Consider the following 20,672-nt stretch of genomic DNA (forward strand, 5'->3'; position numbering starts at 1 on the left):
ACCAACCTAGACAACATATTAAAAAGCAGAGACATTACTTAGCCAACAAAGTTCTGTCTAGTCAAAGCTATGCTTTTTCCAGTAGTCATGTATGGATGTGAGAGTTGGACTATTAAGAAAGCTGAGTGCCAAAGAATTGATGCTTTTGAACTGTGGTGTTGGAGAAGACTCTTTAGAGACCCTTGGACTGCAAGGAAATCCAACCAGTGCATCCTAAAGGAAATCAGTCGTAAATATTCATTGGAAAGACTGATGCTGAAGCTGAAACTCCAATACTTTGGCCAACTGATGCAAAGAACTGACTCATTTGAAAAGACCCTGATGCTGGGAAAGATTGAAGGAGGGAGGAGAAGGGGACGACAGAGAATGAGATGGTTGGATGGCATCCCCGACTCAGTGGACATGAATTTGAGTAAACTGGGAGTTAGCAATGGACAGGGAGGCCTGGCATGCTGTAGCCCATGGGGTTACAAAGAGTTGCACACAACTGAGCAACTCAACTGACTGAACTGAGGCTAGTTAGGAAGTTTTGGCAATGATGTAGGCAATGTGCTTTAGGATCTGATATCAGTCATGATTGGAAAGAAGGGATATTATATGAGCAGTATTATAAAATAGATTCTGTGGAACTTGACAACTGTCCAACTTTGCAAAGGAAAAATTCAAAAATTATCTAATAAAAAGTTTTGAAGCTGAGTACTAGAAGAATATTGGAGGAGGAAAGGGCCACCCACCCCGGTATTCTTGCCTCAGAAATACCATGGAGAGAGGAGATTGGTGGGCTACAGTCCATGGGGTCACAAAAGAGTAAGACAACTACTAAACAACAAGAACTAGAAGAATATTATTTAATATAAATACGAAATTATACAAATGAAAATAAAAATTAAAATGAGTGATAATGAGTAATAAAAATGGAAAAGAAAGATGAAAATAAACAATTTTGTGAGCGAAGACAAGATTAATTGTAGACGTATTTAAACTGCTGCGGCACATGCAAGCGACATCAAGTGAACCAAGTCGGACAAAGGCACGCATCACCCAATTTTACTCATGAAGGTGAAAGCGAACGTGAAGTCGCTCAGTCGTGTCCGACTCTTTGCGACCCCATGGACTGCAGCCTACCAGGCTCCTCCACCCGTGGGATTCTCCAGGAAAGAGTACTAGAGTGGGTTGCCATTTCCTTCTCCAGGAGATCTTCCCCACCCAGGGTTCGAACCCGGCTCTCCCACATTGCAGGCAGACGCTTTACCGTCTGAGCCACCAGGGAAGCTCAATTTTACTCATGAGTAGAATATAAAAAAAAAACAAACAGAAAACTAAAAGACATCAACAAAGAAAACAAAGCCTAACATGTAGAGAGAGAGAGATCAGAGTGGTGGGGAAGGTGCAGGGGGGATGAATGTGTAAATACAATAGTAATGATTGGAAACTAAATTTCTGGTGGTGAGCATTCTGTAATGTATTCAAAAGTAGAAATATAATCTTGTACACATGAAAGTTACATAAAGTTATTAATCAATGTTGCCTCAATAGGATTATATAGTAAGACATAAAAACTAAAGCCACTAGCTTTAACTTGAGAAAGCATCTTTTGATATCTTTGTAACAAAAGTGAAATTGAAGTTTACTATAGGCTTGAACTTTGCAGGTAAATTAAACAGTGATAAAGTAAATAAATTAGAGATACTAAGGGAACATTTCATGTAAAGATGGGCTCAATAAAGGACAGAAATGGTATGGACCTAACAGAAGCAGAAGATATTAAGAAGAGGTGGCAAGAATACACAGAAGAACTGTACAAAAAAGATCTTCACAACCAAGATAATCACGATAGTATGATGACTCACCTAGAGCCAGACATCCTGGAATGTGAAGTCAAGTGGGCCTTAGAAAGCATCACTATGAACAAAGCTAGTGGAGGTGATGGAATTCCAGTTGAGCTATTTCAAATCCTGAAAGATGATGCTGTTAAGTGCTGCACTCAATATGCCAGCAAATTTGGAAAACTCAGCAATGGCCACAGGATTGGAAAAGGTCAGTGTTCATTCCAATCCCAAAGAAAGGCAATGCCAAGGAATGCTCAGACTACCGCACAATTGCACTCATCTCACACGCTAGTAAAGTAATGCTCAAAATTCTCCAGGCTAGGCTTCAGCAATACATGAACCGTGAACCTCCTGATATTCAAGCTAGTTTTAGAAAAGGCAGAGGAACCAGAGATCAAATTGCCAGCATCAAATGGATCATCAAAAAAGCAAGAGAGTTCCATAAAAACATCTATTTCTGCTTTATTGACTATGCCAAAGCCTTTGACTGTGGATCACAATCAACTGTGGAAAATTCTGAAAGAGAGGAGAACACCAGACCACCTGACCTGCCTCTTGAGAAACCTATATACAGGTCAGGAAGCAACAGTTAGAACTGAGCATGGAACAACAGACTGGTTCCAAATAGGAAAAGGACTACATCAAGGCTTTATATTGTCACCCTGCTTATTTAACTTCTATGCAGAGTACATCATGAGAAACACTGGACTGGAAGAAACACAAACTGGCATCAAGATTGCTGGAAGAAATATCAATAACCTCAGATATGCAGATGACACCACCCTTATGGCAGAAAGTGAAGAGGAATTAAAAAGCCTCTTGATGAAAGTGAAATAGGAGAGTGAAAAAGTTGCCTTAAAGCTCAACATTCAGAAAACGAAGATCATGGCATCTGGTCCCATCATTTCATGGCAAATAGATGGGGAAACAGTGGAAACAGTGTCAGACTTTATGTTTTGGGGCTCCAAAATCACTGTAGATGGTAACTGCAGCCATGAAATTAAAAGACGCTTACTCCTTGGAAGGAAAGTTATGACCAACCTAGATAGCATATTGAAAAACAGAGACATTACTTTGCCAACAAAGGTCCGTCTAGTCAAGGCTATGGTTTTTCCAGTAGTCATGTATGGATGTGAGAGTTGGACTATAAAGAAAGCTGAGTGCCAAGAATTGATGCTTTTGAACTGTGGTGTTGGAGAAGACTCGAGAGTCCCTTGGACTGCAAGGAGATCCAACCAGTCCATTCTGAAGGAGATCAGCCCTGGGATGTCTTTGGAAGGAATGATGGTGAAGCTGAAACTCCAGTACTTTGGCCACCTCATGTGAAGAGTTGACTCATTGGAAAAGACTCTAAATGCTGGGAGGGATTGGGGGCAGGAGGAGAAGGGGACGACAGAGGATGAGATGGCTGGATGGCATCACTGACTCGATGGACGTGAGTCTGAGTGAACTCCGGCAGTTGGTGATGGACAGGAAGGGCTGGCGTGCTGTGATTCATGGGGTCACAAAGAGTCGGACACGACTGAGTGACTGAACTGAACTGAACTGAAAGTAAATAAAAAGAAAACAAACCTGAAACTATAGAAAACCAACTTCTCCACCTCACAGTTCATTTCAGGACTGTCTGTCCATAATCAAGGCATTACTGTATAAGAATAGTAGCTACTTTGTTTCCTTAGTACCTGGAATCTCCGAAGGTGAGCAGCACAAATCTACTTTTTTCCCTAAAATAGACACCTCCAAATGTTGATCAATATGAATGGTGTGATCCATATGGTGTGATCACTCATCTAGAGCCAGACATCCTGGAATGTGAAGTCAAGTGGGCCTTAGGAAGCATCACTATGAACAAAGCTAATGGATGTGGTAGAATTCCAGCTGAACTATTATCAAATCCTAAAAGATGATGCTTTGAAAGTGTTGCACTCAATATGCCAGCAAATTTGCAAAACTCAGCAGTGGCCACCGAACTGGAAAGGGTAAGTTTTCATTCCAAGCCCAAAGAAAATCAATGCCAAAGAATGTTCAAGCTACCGCACAATTATACTCATTTCACATGCTAGCAAAGTAATGCTCAAAATTCTGCAAGGTAGTGTTCAACAGTATGTGAACTGTGAACTTCCGTATGTTCAAGCTGGATTTAGAAAAGACAGAGGAACCAGAGGTCAAATCTGATGATGGATCAAAGAAAAAGCAAGAGAGTTTCAGAAAATCATCTACTTCTGCTTTATTTACTATGCTAAAAGCATATGACTGTGTGGATCGCAACAAACTGTGGGAAATTCTGAAAGAGATGGGAATACCAGACCACCTTATCTTCCTCCTGAGAAAGCTGTATGCAGGTCAATAAGCAACAATTAGAACCGGACATAGAAAAACGGACTGGTTCCAAATTGGGAAAGGAGTACGTCCAGGCTATATATTGTCACCCTGCTTGCTTTACTTATGTGCAGAGTACATCATGCAAAATGCTGGACTGGATGAAGTTCAAGCCTGAATCAAGATTGCCAGTAAAATGTCAATAACCTCAGATATGCAGAGGACAGCACCCTTATGGCAGAAAGCAAAAAGGAACTAAAGAGCCTCTTGATGAAAGTGAAAGAGGAGAGTGAAAAAGCTGGCTTAAAACTCAGCTTTCAAAAAACTAAGATCATGGCATCTAGCCCCATCCCTTTATGGAAAATAGATTGGGAAAAAATGGAAGCAGTGATGGAGTTTATTTTCCTGGTCTCAAAAATCACTGCAGATAGTGACTGCAGCCATGAAATTAAAAGACACTTACTCCTTGGAAGAAAAGCTATGACAAATCTAGATAGCATATTAAAAAGCAGAGACATTACTTTGCCAACAAAGGTCCATATGGTCAAAGCTATGTTTTTTCCAGTAAAGTCTGAATGTGAGAGTTGGACCATTAAGAAGGCTGAGTACTGAAGAACTGATACTTTGAACTGTGGTGCTGGAGAAGACTCTTAAGAGTCCCTGGGACTGCAAGATCAAACCAGTCAATTCTGAAGGAAATCACTCTTGAATATTCATTGGAAGGACTGATGCTGAAGCTGAAGCTCTGATACTTTGGCCACCTGATGCAAGGAGCTGGCTCATTAGAGAAGACCCTGATGCTAGGAAAGATTGAAGGCAGGAGGTGATGGGGGTGACAGATGATGAGATGGTTGGATGACATCACTGATTCAATGGACATGAGTTTGAGCAAGCTCCAGGAGATGGTGAAGGACAAGAAAGCCTGTGTTCTGCAGTCCATGGAGTCACAAAGAATTGGATAGGATTTAGCAACTGAACAACAATAAAAAGTCTGATATTACATGCAGAAGACAACATGCAAACAAGTTGGTTTTATTTCTTGAATTTTTCTTCAAAAATCAACATAACCATAATAATATAAAGGGAAATTGAACTTTTCATAAATGATGCATTTCATATTAATGTACCAAGAAACTTCCCTATTCTGAGAATATACATACAAAAACTATTAACAAATATTATACTCAATGGAGAAAATGGAAAGATTTCTCACTGGGAATTGGAAAAGACAAGGATGTCTGCTATCAGCACTTGTATTAAACATTATACTGGGTATTCCATCCTTTGCAATAAAGTGATAAAAAGAAGTAATTTGTACAGAAATTTTAAAAAATTAAAAATAAAACTATTCACAGGTGAAATTTTCTATTTGAAAAGTTCTTTTTAAATTTTTTTTGAAAATTTCTAAAGAATCTACAGATGAACTATTACAACTGAGTGAATTTAGCAAGTTTTATATAAAACTTTTCCCTTTTTTTGCTCTAGTTAATATCATTAACTTTTTTGAAAAGGTCATGATCATTTACACTGAAGACACTTTAGGTTTTCTATAATTATTTCTTCAGAATATTTTTAATATGTTCTTTATAGCCAACATTTGATTAAACTAAATCTTCGGCTTAACTTGATTCCATTTGAATGCTTCGGCAAGGATACTTCAGAGGTGATAACTGTTGTATATCATACTGCATGTCATTAGAAGCACAGAATATCTGGGTGTCCCGTTATGAATGAGTGGTTCTAAGTTTCATCAGTGTGTTAAGTTGGTGACAATCACATTTTCGCTTCAAAGTTACAGTTTTCCCTGTGCAGCTCTTGTGGGTATTTTTGGGTATGATGGCAATATTCAGTTTCCCATTCATCCTTCTTCTAATAGTGGCCAATGTCCTCTGAAGATCCTTGCTTTAATCAGTTATTTCAGTACATTGACTTTGTCTGAACGATATTTCTTGGATGTATAAACAAGTAAACAGATAATTTTACTGCTCCACCAACAGCAGTAAAATCTCAGTAGTTCATCTGAAACAGCGCCAAAGTGATTTTTTTTTTTTTGGTTACTTGTGATTTAGGATGACTTCATTTAATATTTAAGCAAATCTCAAGCATGACTACTCTGTCCTTTGAGCTGATTAAGTGATATTAAGCATGAATTTAAAGGAGCACCTAGTTGACATTTTCAAGATGCCAAGTGGTTCCAGTAATAACCTGGAATGTAAGTCTATTAATCATAATCCTGTCAAGCAGAACTCTTCACAGAGCTTGTTTATCAAAGCAACATGTAAAAGAATAAGGTGGGCAACATTATGTAAAAACTAGTAAGAAGAGGGCAAGGGATTATTTTTATTTCTCTAATTCTTTAAGAGTAGACTTATAATAGTAGGTTTCTGTTGAATTATAGAGAAATGAAAAGTATTGAAAAAGCTTTAAAATAGCCTGTTTAGAAGAAATCTTTGGCATGGAATGAGTTACAAAATGCCTTTTTGTGCAGAAGCAGCATTTCCATTGGAACTTTTATTTAAACCTTATCTCTGCTTTGCAGCTGTACCTGGAAAGAAGGAAGAGAAAACAACCAAGACAGTGGAGCAAGGTAAAAAATAATGAAGGAGGTTGACATTATCTTCTTTAGAAAGACAACAACGTGAGGAGGAAAGCACTGGATTCAGACAGGCGGACGACAATAACCTTTAAATCGATTGCTCTCTATCACTGTCCTTGCGTGTTTCTCTCTGCCAGGGAGAATGTGAGGTGGCAATCTGGGTTTTTATTCTTTTGTATAACTAAACTCTGAGTGTAAGTTCAGAACAGTAAAGCTCCACAAACTGCTTAATTACATCAAGAAAAATGCTGAAGATTTTTGGGAATGAGGAAAATTTCCAGGCCAATTGATAGACATTTTTTCCTGTGTGATATGTGGTTTTAACACCACCTGACTGATCATAGTTTAAAGAACAACGATGACACAATTCTGTTTATGCAAGAACAATCTCTACAGCTTGAAAACTAGTATGTTAAAACAAAGTGAAAAACCAGCAATACAAGTTAATTACTTGAGTCTGCATTACAACTTCAGCAATTGATTCTCCCAAGACGTCTAAAATTTCAGTGTTATATATCACGATGCTATAAATAATGCATTTTCTTTTTACTTATGCAGCTATATAATAAATATATCACTCTAGAATATGCTTGAGGAAAATCCTGCAGCATAGTAGAGTAAAAGCATTTGAGGTGATGTTGTGCCTTCTGTTAAGAGTTCACATTGCTGATAATTTTAATTGTTGTTCCCTCAATCCTTTGGCTTTTAATGCATATAATATTATAATATTTACTATTAATTATAATCGGTAGATGAGGTTAGAACTAGCATAATTTTGTCAAGAATAAAATGAAAATAATTTCTCCTCTTAGAGACAAATTCCTAATATCAGAAATTTAGATATTTTTACACAAATATATTAAGAAAATCATTCAAACCTTCACACTTCAGATAAGTAAACTAAGTTAAGGAATGACTAATTTAAACAATTAGTCAAGGATTGATTTCCTTTGGCTTTGCAAAATAAAAATCACATTAAATCACATTGGAAAAGTTTTCAAATTTATTTTGGTTTCTGCAGATTACCTGGGCTTTTAGAGTTCAGTTGAATGTTTCTGTCAGCCTCTTTTTGAGGTGGATACATTAGTCTCTGAAATATAAAGTTGAGGTGTAGGAGCATGGATCCCAGTCTCAACTTGTTGACTTTGACAAGGTTCTGAGCTAAATTTCTTCTCTTAAAAACAGGGTTAATTATACTTGACTTGCCTGTCTGACAAGATGTGGAGTTCAAAATACATGTGAAAGGATATGAAAAAAATGTAAACTCCTAGTTAAGTATTTAGGATTTACTAGCCCTTTTTTCTTACGAAATCCGCTTCAGTATAAGTGAGAATCAAATCACTTTGCTTTCATTAAGCTTCGTAGTTTCTCTCCTCTCTAGTATAACGGTATGGGCTGCTCATCTTATGGCATTTGCAAATTGTTTTTATAACCACAGCAAATTAAGAGAAGACTGACTGGAATATAAAATGGCCACACTAATAATAATACCTAACATATAACTGATTTCAACACAGATTGTTTTATTTCTTTTTACCTTCATGTTGTTATCAGTGTCATTAATTATATAATGTTGCCTCAGAAAGTTCAGAGACTGGAAATGGCTTTTAGAGATATGAATTTTCTCCTTTGGATGATTTTATAATTAACTCTTTTACTAAATACATTTTATTTTATATGCACTTGGCTTATATAAAAATGAGTCTTTCAATGACTTTTTAATATTGATTTAGTAAATCATTTCAGTTTTAAATATTATAAAGCAATGGCTTCATATTTTTTAACTACACAGATCATAAAAAATAGGGTATTTGGATAACTTGAATGTTTTTGTGATGGTATATTTATGACAAATAATTTATATGAAAAATATATTTTGTGATTTTAATAAATTAAGAAATTTATGTGAGGATAAATCACTTACATTCTACAGATTTCATCATAATATTCTAATATTTATTCCTGAGATGATGTTTGACTGTTGTGTAGTTCTCTTCTTTAAACTGATTTTAGTTATATTTAGAAGTATAAGTAATCTAAAACTAGTTCATAATGCATTGAAATACAATTAAATGGTTTATAAAGAGTTATTTTCATTAATTTAAATTTGAACTTACAAACTCTACTGGGGACAAACTTTTACTCATAATTCTTAATAGGTTTCAAATACACTTTTTGATCTATGTAAAATTGTGTATATTGAACCTCTGGACCTATTCTGCATTTTGATTGCTAGGGAAGCATTGATTAAGCTAAACTTTATGCTATGGAAAATTCATATAGCGATAGGTGAAAAAATTTTACATTAACGTAATTTATTAAACAGAACCTCATATTATGTAAGAATTAGAAATTTAGTTAATTTAACTTTTGCAAAAGTCTAAAAGTATACCTCTAATTTTAACTGTAGTTCGTTGAGGGATGACATGGTTTTCAGTGGTTCTTCTCATAAAGATCGTACTTTGGCTAGACCAGAATTTTGAGTGTTAAGAAAATCTTTATAAATCTCCCCACTTTAAAGATACACACATGCACACACACCACAAACACCATTAGCAATTTCTCTTTGTTTAGAAAGCAGTTACCTAGAAGCATCAGGGGACACAAATATTTTCCCTAGTACATGTTGCTGTCCTTATAGTGAGAGCCAAGGAATGCCAAAGATAGAACATCGCAACACACTCTACTATATGAGGATTTGTCTTTATATTTATTGTATATTATATCTAGAAAGAATACATCACATTTCATTGGTGATTTAGTCACTAAGTCATGTCCGACTCTTTGTGACCCCGTGGATTGTAGTCAGCCTGGCTCCTTTATCCATGGGATTTTCCAGGCAAGAATACTGGTGTGGGCTGCCGTTTCCTACCCCAGCAGAACTTCCTGACCCAGGGATTGAACCTGCGGCTCCTGCATCTCCTGCATTGCAGGTGGATTCCTTACCACTGAGCCACCAGGGAAACCACTTCAGTATAATTTCATTTCATTAAGCTTGGTTTATTTCATTTTATTAAGCTTGGTTAATGCACATTTCATTAAGCTTGATTTCTTTATTGTTTGATATTTAATTTCTCATATTTAGTGTACTTTTTTCTCCTTGGTATTACTTTTCAAAATTGACCTGTCCACCTAACTCCAATTTCCTTCTCTCTTTTTTAATCTTGCTTTCTCCCAGAAGAAAATCTTTTATAATATTTGCTTGTTACTATCCAGAAGATCAAAGCAGTCACTCTCAGGAAGCATTCAGTGACGTCTTACTTACCAGGGCAGGGCTGGAGACCAATCAAGACAATTAACTTTAATGATATGAGTGGTAGATTGGAGTCCCAGCATCTCCTTGTTTCTAATTTTCTTCCTTCTAAGTGATTTCAATCTAACAGTGAAAAGGTGAAGAAAATCATAATAAATCAAATCACTCACATATCATCTTTCTTTTTCTTTCATTCATACCTGTGCATGATATCACTTAAAGCTTTCTTTAAGAATTTGTTCTAAGGGACTCTCACAGTGCTGGCATGTAGGAAGTATTCAATAAATACTTGTGGGTTGAATAAAACATAGAGGAATTGCTGAAGAAAGGAATATTAGGTGATGCAGATTTCAATAATCTGTATCTCTAATACTGTACAGTTATGATATTTTAGTAAATCACATGTGATTTCTGAAGCAAAAGTTGCCAAATATCTGAGAAACCAGGAGATAACTGATTAACTTGTCCAACTACCCTCATCTTAGAGTAAAAGCTCTAGGTGAAATTAATAATTAAATCTGCTGCTGCTGTGCTATGCTGTCATGACTGACTCTTTGCAGTCCCATGGACGGTAGCCCACCAGGCTCCTCTGTCCATGGAATTTTCCAGGTAAGAATACTGGAGTGGGATGCCATTCCTCTCTTGCATTACCTGCATTGGTAGGGAGAGTCTTAACCATTAGCACCTCCTGCTAGCCCAGCTAAATATTAATTGATCATTAATTACACCATTATTATGGTCTTTGTAGAAGGTATTCTTACGTAACAAAACTGCTTGTGGTGAATCATCATATGGATAAAAATTTTTAATAAATTACATTTTAGCAATTGTACCTTTTGTATTGTGAATTTTAAAAAAACTTAAAAAGAAAGAGAAAATTTAGTAATTGCCCGGTGAGGTATAAATGTAAGCATAGCAACGTTAGGCCTTATCCTTATTTTTCGTGGTTTTACAATTATAGAGCTGATTTATCTGATCTTCCACTCCTTTGAAGTATAAAAAAACTTATATTCACTGAAGTTTTCAAGTAGTATGTCCCTTATATCAGAATATAAAATCTCTAGGAGAAGGCTAGTCTAGAAAGACTTATTTCTAAGATTCTAAGTCTCAAATGTTAAGGGAAAACATACTTCATAAACTTGGAAAATTTAGTATCCCAAAATTAAGCTGAAAATTTCATTACAGAAATATTCAATATAGTTTTCCATCCTCTTAACAATTAAAAATCACTTCAAAATCTACTTAAGTACAAACATGACAAAAATATTCATGAAAAATGATTAAATAGAATTTAAGTGCCTATTAAACACCAAGAATAAGTTTGAAAACAGTAATTTTATTAAGGGTAAAATTAGAGAATGTGGATCATAAATACATCAAATGCAGTTCATTTCCTGTAATAAAAAATGTGTTTTGCTTAAAATGAAGAAATATTCTAAATTTGTTAAGTATAGTAATTTGTGTCCACTTGAGTTTTTGTCTTTCTTTGGCTTGTTGCTATTTTGTAAACAGTGGTATCCCACATCATTGTATTAGTCTTTTAAATTGTCGCAGAAGCAAGTGAAACCCAATTGCCATTTACATGCTTTGTGTATTTGTCACTGTCCTCAGACACTTTTCAGATTCTCTTCTATTCTTTGTAAATGAATTGGTCTGTTTAGAACCTGTGATATGTATTTGTTGTAGATTGATCCCATACTTTCAAGTGAATGTTAATAATATCTAACAGTAGTGATTTCTCTGAGAGAAACTTATTTATTTAAATAATAAATGTTTATAATTCATGATGTGTCAACATTATAAAAAAACAAACAATTTTACATTTAAGATCAATGGAGTAAAACTGAAAGTGTAGTTGATACATATTGTATTTAATTATTTGCTTAATGTGTGTTATAAAATAACCTATTTTCACATGTGGACTAAGTCATGCTGTTGACCCTCAATAAATGTTAAATGATAATAATAACACTATTGATTCCTGTGAATTTCAAACTTTTGACATTAGTTTGTGCTTTGGTTGTTTAATATTTATTGAGCGCCCACAACAGACTAGGCGCTGGGAATGGGTGTGAGGAGTATGGAGTGGGCTTCGGGGAAAAGATGGTCTATACACAGAGCTCATGAATCATCTGTAAAAGTGAGCGTACTCTGCTTGCTTACATATTTTGTATATTTTCAACAGCATTTTTTTCAATTTTCCACTATCTCATTTGCTCACATATTTCACCATTTCTTACTCTTGTTTTAATACTTTTAGAATGTTCTCACAGTCGTTTGACCTCATGAATGGCAATTCCTTTCTCATCCCTTCTCTTTCACCATTTTTGTTGTTGTTTAGTTGCTAAGTCATGTCTGACTCCTTGCCCCACCCATGGACTGTAGCCTGCCAGGCTCCTCTGTCCATGGACTTTTCCCAGGAAAGAATACTGAAGTGGGTTACCATTTCCTACTCCAGGGAATCTTCCCAACCCTGAGATTGAACCCACGTTTCCTCCATTGGCTGGCAGATTCTTTACCACTGAGCCACCAGGGAAGCCTTAGGATATTCTGTAGTCAAGTTAAAGTCACACAGAGAGATATAGTGTAATGTCCACATTCCAGTTTCTGCTTTTTGGCTATGAAAATGAGCCACTCCTCTGCCTGATGTGACCTAGGTGCCCATCTTTTTCATTCCTTTGCTTAGAGACTGTGGGCATTTCATGGAGAAGCACACTAACACTGTAAGATTATCCCAAGAACCTCTCCATGCACTTTATTACTAGGATTACCGCTTTTACCACCAGCTTACCTTTCTAACTCTGGACTCAGAGGAACTAGCTGTTAGATAAGCCAAATTAAGTCACCTGACATTACCAGAACAGACAGTGTATCCAGGGATAACGTGTCCCCCTCTGCCTAAGGTGGCTTCCCTGCTGGCTCAGACTGTAAAGCGTCTACCCGCAATGCAGGAGACCAGGGTTCGACCTCTGGTCTGGAAGACTCTGTCTGTACTTTACCCCTTCCATTATTCATCAAAGTACTTTCCTAATGGAAACTGTATCCATCCTAAAAACAACAAACTTTTTACATCAAGCATATACTCTTACTACATCTATCTTATAATTATGGAACTTTGTCTTGATTTAAGGTCCAACAATCTTTATGTAAACAAATGGAATGTAGTTATATACCATTTCTAAAGCCCAGTCAAATCAAATTGAAATATGAAGAAAAGTTGTCATATGCTTTCTGAATTTAATGGCAATGCACTTCAGATTTATTTTGGCAATACTTAATGTAATTTAATAATTTTAAAGCAATTTAAAGTGCATATTTTTGATCATCATCTACATCTTAATATTAAGTTTATGGTTCTTTAGGAAATCCATAAATGTGTAAAAGATCATTCTCATCCTCTTATAATAAAAATTCTCTTACAAATCTTTTTTACTCATGGAGAATTTTGATCAATAGCCCCAGGATTTGGTCAGTAAAATCTATTCTTAATTATTTAGTATAGATATTTGAAGATTACAGTTTTGTTCTCCAGAGAGAAAAGTTGACTTTTGTTTGTTCCTTTGCTATTCTGCACTCAGTACAGTTCAGTTCAGTCGCTCAGTCGTGTCCAACTCTTTACGACTCCATGTATCACAGCATGCCAGGCCTCCCTGTCCATCACCAACTCCCAGAGTTCACTCAAACTCATGTCCATCGAGTTGGTGATGCCATCCAGCCATCTCATCCTCTGTCGTCCCCTTCTCCTCCTGCCCCCAATCCCTCCCAGCATCAGACTCTTTTCCAATGAGTCAACTCTTTGCGTGAGGTGGCCAAAGTACTGGAGTTTCAGCTTCAGCATCAGTCCTTCCAATGAACACCCAGGACTGATCTCCTTTAGAATGGACTGGTTGGATCTCCTTGCAGTCCAAGGGACTTTCAAGAGTCTTTTCCAACACCGCAGTTCAAAAGCATCAATTCTTCAGCGCTCAGCTTTCTTCACAGTCCAACTGTCTGCACTAGAGTGCATAAAAAACTGAGGAAATGCTTTGTAGTGTTTACCTTATAACATACCAAGAAAATACCTCCTCAAAAGCTCAAGAATATTAAGCTGCTAATTTTGTCTCTCTTTTCTATTGATGTTTGCTTTCACTCCTACTTTTTTCCTGAAACAACCTATGAGTTTGTACTCTTTTCCTTTAGGGATTTTTAATAGAAAGTATATTATAAGCTGCTATGCTACAAACCTAAGTAGCCAGAACAGAGATTGTTTTTATCCCTTCTTTATTGAATTTTTTCTTTTATGTATAAATTCATTTTCTACCAAAAGCCAATTCAGGGGAAAAAAAGTAGGCATATACTATACACTATCTTGAATAAAACTACTTAAAATCAATTGGTATGTCATATCCTGTAATAAATTAATGGAGTTTAAGGTAAAAAAATTAAGCTAAAATATCTAAAAATAAAGTTGCAGATTTTATCTGAAATCATTTGCTCTGCATAAAAATGCATTGTTACTTTCTTCTAATTGTAAAGTACACATTATAGATCAACTAATTTCAGGAATAAACGTGAAAAATTTTCACCATTCTACATAAAATTTGGTTGCACTTTATTGACTGTATTACTGTCCCAGTATTTTGTAGAATGATGATATATTATATGTTAAAAGAAAAAGCAGTTTTTAAAACCTGAAAATTCAGTGCAGCTACTCCTTTGGAATTATGAAATGGCAAAATACAACTCAAATTTTTTTCACCATTTTGACTTTCAAATTTAGGGGTCATTTCATTTGATTTTGTATCAGAAAGAGCTACTAGGTCAGGTAACTCATAAAAAAACATCTATAGTCTCGTTAAAAGTCTTGGCAATAAAAATCATGGTCATCGATTCTTAGCTTGGAGTTAGCACTTGTCTTGTTGGTGCTTGAAAAGAAAGAGCTGTTAAAACCTAGTAATGATTAGAAATACTAATTGCCTTAATAATACAGTATACAGTTATCTCAAAATAAAACTTAAGGCTTGGTCTATCCTTTATAAAACACCAAAAAATTTATTCTGTAACATTAGGTTGGTTACTTGCTTGAAAGCCTCCTTTACAAGCTGAGATAATTTTACTAAGCATTTTGTACAGACTTTTCCAGTCTTAATATTGTCTGATTCTCATTTGTAAGAAATGTCTCCCATGCATGAAACATTTCCACTTTGTCCCAAATGCTGAAGAATAAACTTATTTTTCTGATTGCAAGTACAATCTGTGCACATATACAAATAGGAAAATCATATTCAGATTCTAACATGAAAATATTTCTGTATATTATATAAATCTACTAAATAGAATCCTAATATTTGAAGTATTTACTTCACTTGAATTTCAAAATGAACACTTAAGTTTTACTTAAGTTTCAAAAAGTACATCTCTGGAGCAAAGCATGCCATTGAATGTCCAGTGAAACGACATGAAGATTCTCTAAATATTAATTTAACCATAAGAATCAGTGATAATGATGCAGAGAAGGCAGAAATTCTGCCCATAACACACTCACACAAAAAAATCTATAAAAAATGAAACAGAAGAAGATATTGTCTCAAGAGAGAAGAGAATGTTGGTAACACAACTGTCGGTGAATTATGGCTTCTCTATTGGTTTGGACTATTTCCAAACAAAAATGACTTTCTAAGTATTGCCAGTCAGTTCAGTACGTATCATATTCTCTTATGAGCAAAACTTTATTTGCATTGATACAATAACAGAAAAAAATGTTTCGACTTAAGAGTTTTAAAGACTCCTCATCACTCAGTTCAGTTCAGTTCAGTCACTCAGTAGTGTCTGACTCTTTGTAACCCCATGAACCGCAGCACACCAGGCTTCCCTGTCCATCATCAACTCCCAGAGTTAACCCAAACTCATGTCCATTGAGTCGGTGATGCCATCCAACCATCTCACCTCTGTGGTCCCCTTCTCCTTCTGCCCTCAATCTTTCCCAGTGTCAGGGTCTCTTTAAATGAGTCAGCTCTTCGAATCAAGTGGCCAAAATATTGGAGTTTCAGCTTCAACATCAGTCCTTCCAATGAACACCCAGGACTGTTCTTTAGAAACAACAGTCCAAGGGACTTTCAAGAGTCTTCTCCAGCACCACAGTTCAAAAGCATCAATTCTTCAGTGCTCAGCTTTCCTTATAGACCAACTCTCACATCCATACATCCTCATCACTGGAAGGATATAAATTCAAATTCTCTAGCAAGGTCCTGAAGATTCCCTTACCACCAACCCTCAGTGTGACTTCTAGCCTTTGCTCATATGCTTCTCACTCATTTTGTACACCCACCAATCATGCCACCTGAATCTTCACACTACATTGTTTTCTTATGTTGTTCCTTGTATTGGAAATGTCTTTCCAACTCTTCTTTGATAACAGATTTTATATGCAATTTCATAGTTGACCATAGATGCCAGTACTTTTGTGAAGTCTTTTCTTATTGCATCAGTTTGTCTGTCCTGCTGTGAGCTTGGAACTCTGTGTGTGTGTATGTGTCTCCATCATTCTGCTTAATCTGTCTACATGAAGTTCTTCCAGCATGGACTGAACTCCAGGCAACCATCTTGTTTTCCCAATTCAGAATCCAAAAGAGACACTGAATAAATATTCATTGACTAGATCAAGTTTACCTTTTAAAATACCAAAATGAATTCTGTTGTTCCAAAGTGTAGAAACTTATACTTGGGTTTCTTATTCTGCAGAGTTTCTTGTTGTTTTTTACTCCAACCAAAGCCTTTTTGAGAGTCAAATTTTTTTACATGCACACATACAATACAAAGTTTAAAGTATTATTAATGATTTCTTAAAAAATTTCCAAGAATTCAAAAACATTACAAGTCAAATTAACAGTGCATAAAAAGAATTATACCCCATGACCAAGTGGGACTCATTCTAGGTAAGCAAAACTGGTTTAACATTTGAAGATAGATTGAAGGGGACGACAGAGGATGAGATGGCTGGATGGCATCACCGACTCGATGGACATGGGTTTGGGTGAACTCCGGGAATTGGTGATGGATAGGGAGGCCTGGCGTGCTGCAATTCATGGGGTCACAAAGAGTCAGACACTACTGAGCAACTGAACTGAACTGAACCGAACTGATCTGATATAATTCACACATCAATAAGATAAACAAGAAAGAAACTCAATAGATAACAGAAAATCATTTGACAGAATCCAACAACTATTTATGCTAAAATCTCTCAGCAAACTAGGAATAAAGAAAAACTTCCTCAACTTGATAAAGAATATCTACAATTAAACCTACTCATAACCTCATATTTAATGTTGAGTCACAAAAAGCTTACCCACTAAGATAAAGAAACAAGGCAAGGATGCCCCCTCAGCACACTTGTTCGACATTGTACTGGAAGTGTTAGTTAATGAATAAGACAAGACAGGGAAGAAAAGACATACCCATTGGAAAGAAAGAAATAAAGCTGTCTTTGTACATGATATGGCCATCTATTTAGAAAATTACAAAGAATCAAGAAAAACCTCCTAAAGCTAATCAGTGATTATAGCAAGGTTGCAGGACACAAGGTTAATATGTAAAAGTAAGCTGCACTATGTTTCAGCAATGATAATTGGAATGAACAAAATAAAAAATGCAAGACTATTTACATTAGCACCAAAAAAGGAAAGACTTAGATATAAATCTAAGATATAATCTATTGTATGTTCGTGAGTAGGCAGGCTCCAAATTGTTAGCATGTCAGTTCTCCCCAACTTTATAGATTCTATGCAATCATGATAGAATCTCAGTGGTATTGACAAACTGATATTGTGAATATCAACAAACTGATCCTAAAGTTTATACAGAAAAAAAAAAAAAAGACCCAGAATAGCCAAGACAACGTCAAAGGAGAAGAACAAAATCTTAGGACTACTGGACTTCAAGACTTGTTATAAAGCTACAGTAGTCAACACTGTGATATTGGTGAAAGAATCAACAAACAGATTGATGGAACAAAATGGATAACCCAGAAATAAACTCACAAAAAATACAGTCAACTGGTCTTTGACAAAGAAGCAAAAACAATTGAATGGAGAAAGGATAGTCTTCTCAGCAAGCCATACTAGAATAAGTGAACATTCACAAGCAAAAAAGAAAGAAAGAATCTAGGTAAGAATTCTACATCCTTATCAAAATATTATCTCAAAGTGGATCACAGACCTAAATGTAAAACATAAAACTATAAACTCCTAGAAGATAACATAAGGGAGAATCTAGGTTATCTTGGGTTTGGAGATTACTTTTTAGATACAACACAAAAGACACAACCCATAAATGAAAAGTTGATATGTTGGACATTATTAAAATTAAATATGCTCTGCAAAGCATAGTGTCAATATTTAAAGAATAAAACACAGAATAAGAGGAAATATTTGTGAAATAATATCTGGTGAAGGATTGTCATCCAAAATACACAAAGAACTCTTAAAACTCAACAACAAGAAAATGAGCAACCCATTCTAAAAACTGGGAAAGGGTCTGAACAGATACCTCATCAGAGAAGATATACAGATGGAAAATCAACATATGAAAAGATGCTCAACGTCACACATCATTAGAAAATTGCAAATTAAAACAATGAGATACCACTATATACCTATTGCTGCTGCTACTGCTGCTGAATCACTTCAGTCTTGTCCGACTCTGTGTGACCCCATAGATGGCAGCCCACCAGGCTCCCCCGTCCCTGGGATTCTCCAGGCAAGAATACTGGAGTGGGTTGCCATTTCCTTCTCCAATTCATGAAAGTGAAAAGTGAAAGGGAAGTCGCTCAGTCGTGTCCAACTCTTTGCGATCCCATGGACTGCAGCCCACTAGGCTCCTCCGTCCATGGGACTTTCCATGGCTAAAATCCAAAACATTGAAACATCAAATATTGGAGAGAATGTGGAGCAGCAGGAGCTCTCATGCTTTGCTGGAGGAAATGCAAAATGGTATAGACACGTTGGAAATTAGTTTGGTGGTTTTTTTTACAAGTAAATATACTCCGATCACATGATCCAGCAAGTCATGCTCTTGGTGTTTACCCAAATAAATTGAAAACATATGTACACAAATATTCCAGCTTCAGCCTGGCTGCAAGCTAGGAACCAACAAATGTATTTTTCAATAGGTGAGTGGATAAATAAATTCTCTTATGTCCATAAAAAAGAATTTTCTCCAGTGTTAAAAATGTGTGAGCTATCAGGCCATTGAGGGACATTAAATTCTATTTCTAAGTGAAAGAAGCCAATCTGAAAAGTCTGCATATTATATAACTGCAACTACATGACTTTTTGGAAAAGGCAAAACTATGGGGCTAGTAAAAAGTTCAGTGGTCACCAAGGGTTTAGGAAGAGCGAGGGATGAAGAGGCAGTGCAGAAGGGATTTTTAGGCAGCGAAGCTATTTTATATCATACAATTATGGTATATATATGTCATACATTTTTCAAAATCCATATAATTAACAAAACCAAGAATGAACCCCAGTGTAAGCTGTGGACTTTGGTTGATAATGATGTATCAATGTTGATAATGATGTATCAATGGTAACAACTGTATAGCATTAGTTAGGGATTTGATGATAGAAAAGGTCATTTATATTAGAGGATGTGGGAACTCTCTGAACTTTTATTCAATTTATTGTAAACATTAATCTGCTCTAAAAATTATTATGGTTCATTAATTTAAAAGATTGTATGGAGGAACTTCCCCAGTGACCCAGTGGTTGAGGGTCTGCCTGCCAATGCAGGGGACGTGAGTTCAATCCTTCATCTGGGAACTAAGATCCCGCATGCCACGGGTCAGCTGAGCCCATTCTCTACAGCCACTGAGCCTGCGTGCCTAGAGCTTGTGCTCTACAACAAAAGAAGCCACCACAGTAAGAAGGCTGTGCTCTGCAACCAGTGAGGAGCCCCAATACATGACAAATAGAGAGAGCTGCATACAGCAGTGAAGAGGCCATGCATCGCAGTGAAGACCCAGCACAGCCAAAACTTAATAAATAAATAAATCAAAGACCAGGAATGCTGCTGAAAAATGTATGCAAATCTCACATAATGTATCCACTTAGTGAATTTCACAGTACTATATTTTTACATTTCATACTGAATAGCAGAAGGATTTACTTCAAAATCCTATTCATTTCATTGTATTAGTAATTTTAAGTTAATATTTTTCTTATAGTCAGTTATATTTCTTCAAATTATATATATATATCTCTCTCCTTATGAAACAAGTTTCATTTTTAAATACAGTCAACAAGGAGACATTTCTCAGATCCCACATAAATGTGTTTGTAGCAGATTTCTAATCGAGAAAGAATTTCAAAGACAATGTAGAATTATATACAATATTATAATTGTCATAGAAAGTATAAAAATGTGTTACATTTAAAACAAAGAGATTATTAGTGATTTTTGCAACAAGTTAATTGAAATTAAGTATATAAATATAGGTGTGTGAGGTTATTAAACACTGGAAATTCCCCATTCAAAATTTCTTAGGTTAAAAAAAAGCAAATTGCTACATGGAGTAGAGTTTAAATATATATAATTTTTTACTTTTATCCATGAATATTGTTAAGTATTAGTGATTTTATTTTACTTTGATAACATAGCCATCTTGGGACTGCAAAGCTGAGAAATTACTAACCATGAA

At 35.8% G+C, this 20,672-nt stretch overlaps 1 protein-coding gene across 50 annotated transcripts in view; it reads left to right on the forward strand.

Moving 5' to 3' along the window:
- TRDN (triadin) overlaps positions 1-20,672 on the forward strand; it is a 409,007-nt gene that overhangs the window by 294,904 nt on the left and 93,431 nt on the right. For all 50 annotated transcript variants that reach the window (XM_069599059.1, XM_069599060.1, XM_069599070.1 and 47 more), the window contains one exon: positions 6,688-6,735. In XM_069599059.1, the coding sequence (XP_069455160.1) occupies positions 6,688-6,735 (48 nt within the window). The remainder of the gene's footprint in view (positions 1-6,687; positions 6,736-20,672) is intronic.

The sequence above is a fragment of the Ovis canadensis genome, chromosome 8, assembly GCF_042477335.2.
Source record: "Ovis canadensis isolate MfBH-ARS-UI-01 breed Bighorn chromosome 8, ARS-UI_OviCan_v2, whole genome shotgun sequence".
Classification (NCBI taxonomy): domain Eukaryota; kingdom Metazoa; phylum Chordata; class Mammalia; order Artiodactyla; family Bovidae; genus Ovis; species Ovis canadensis.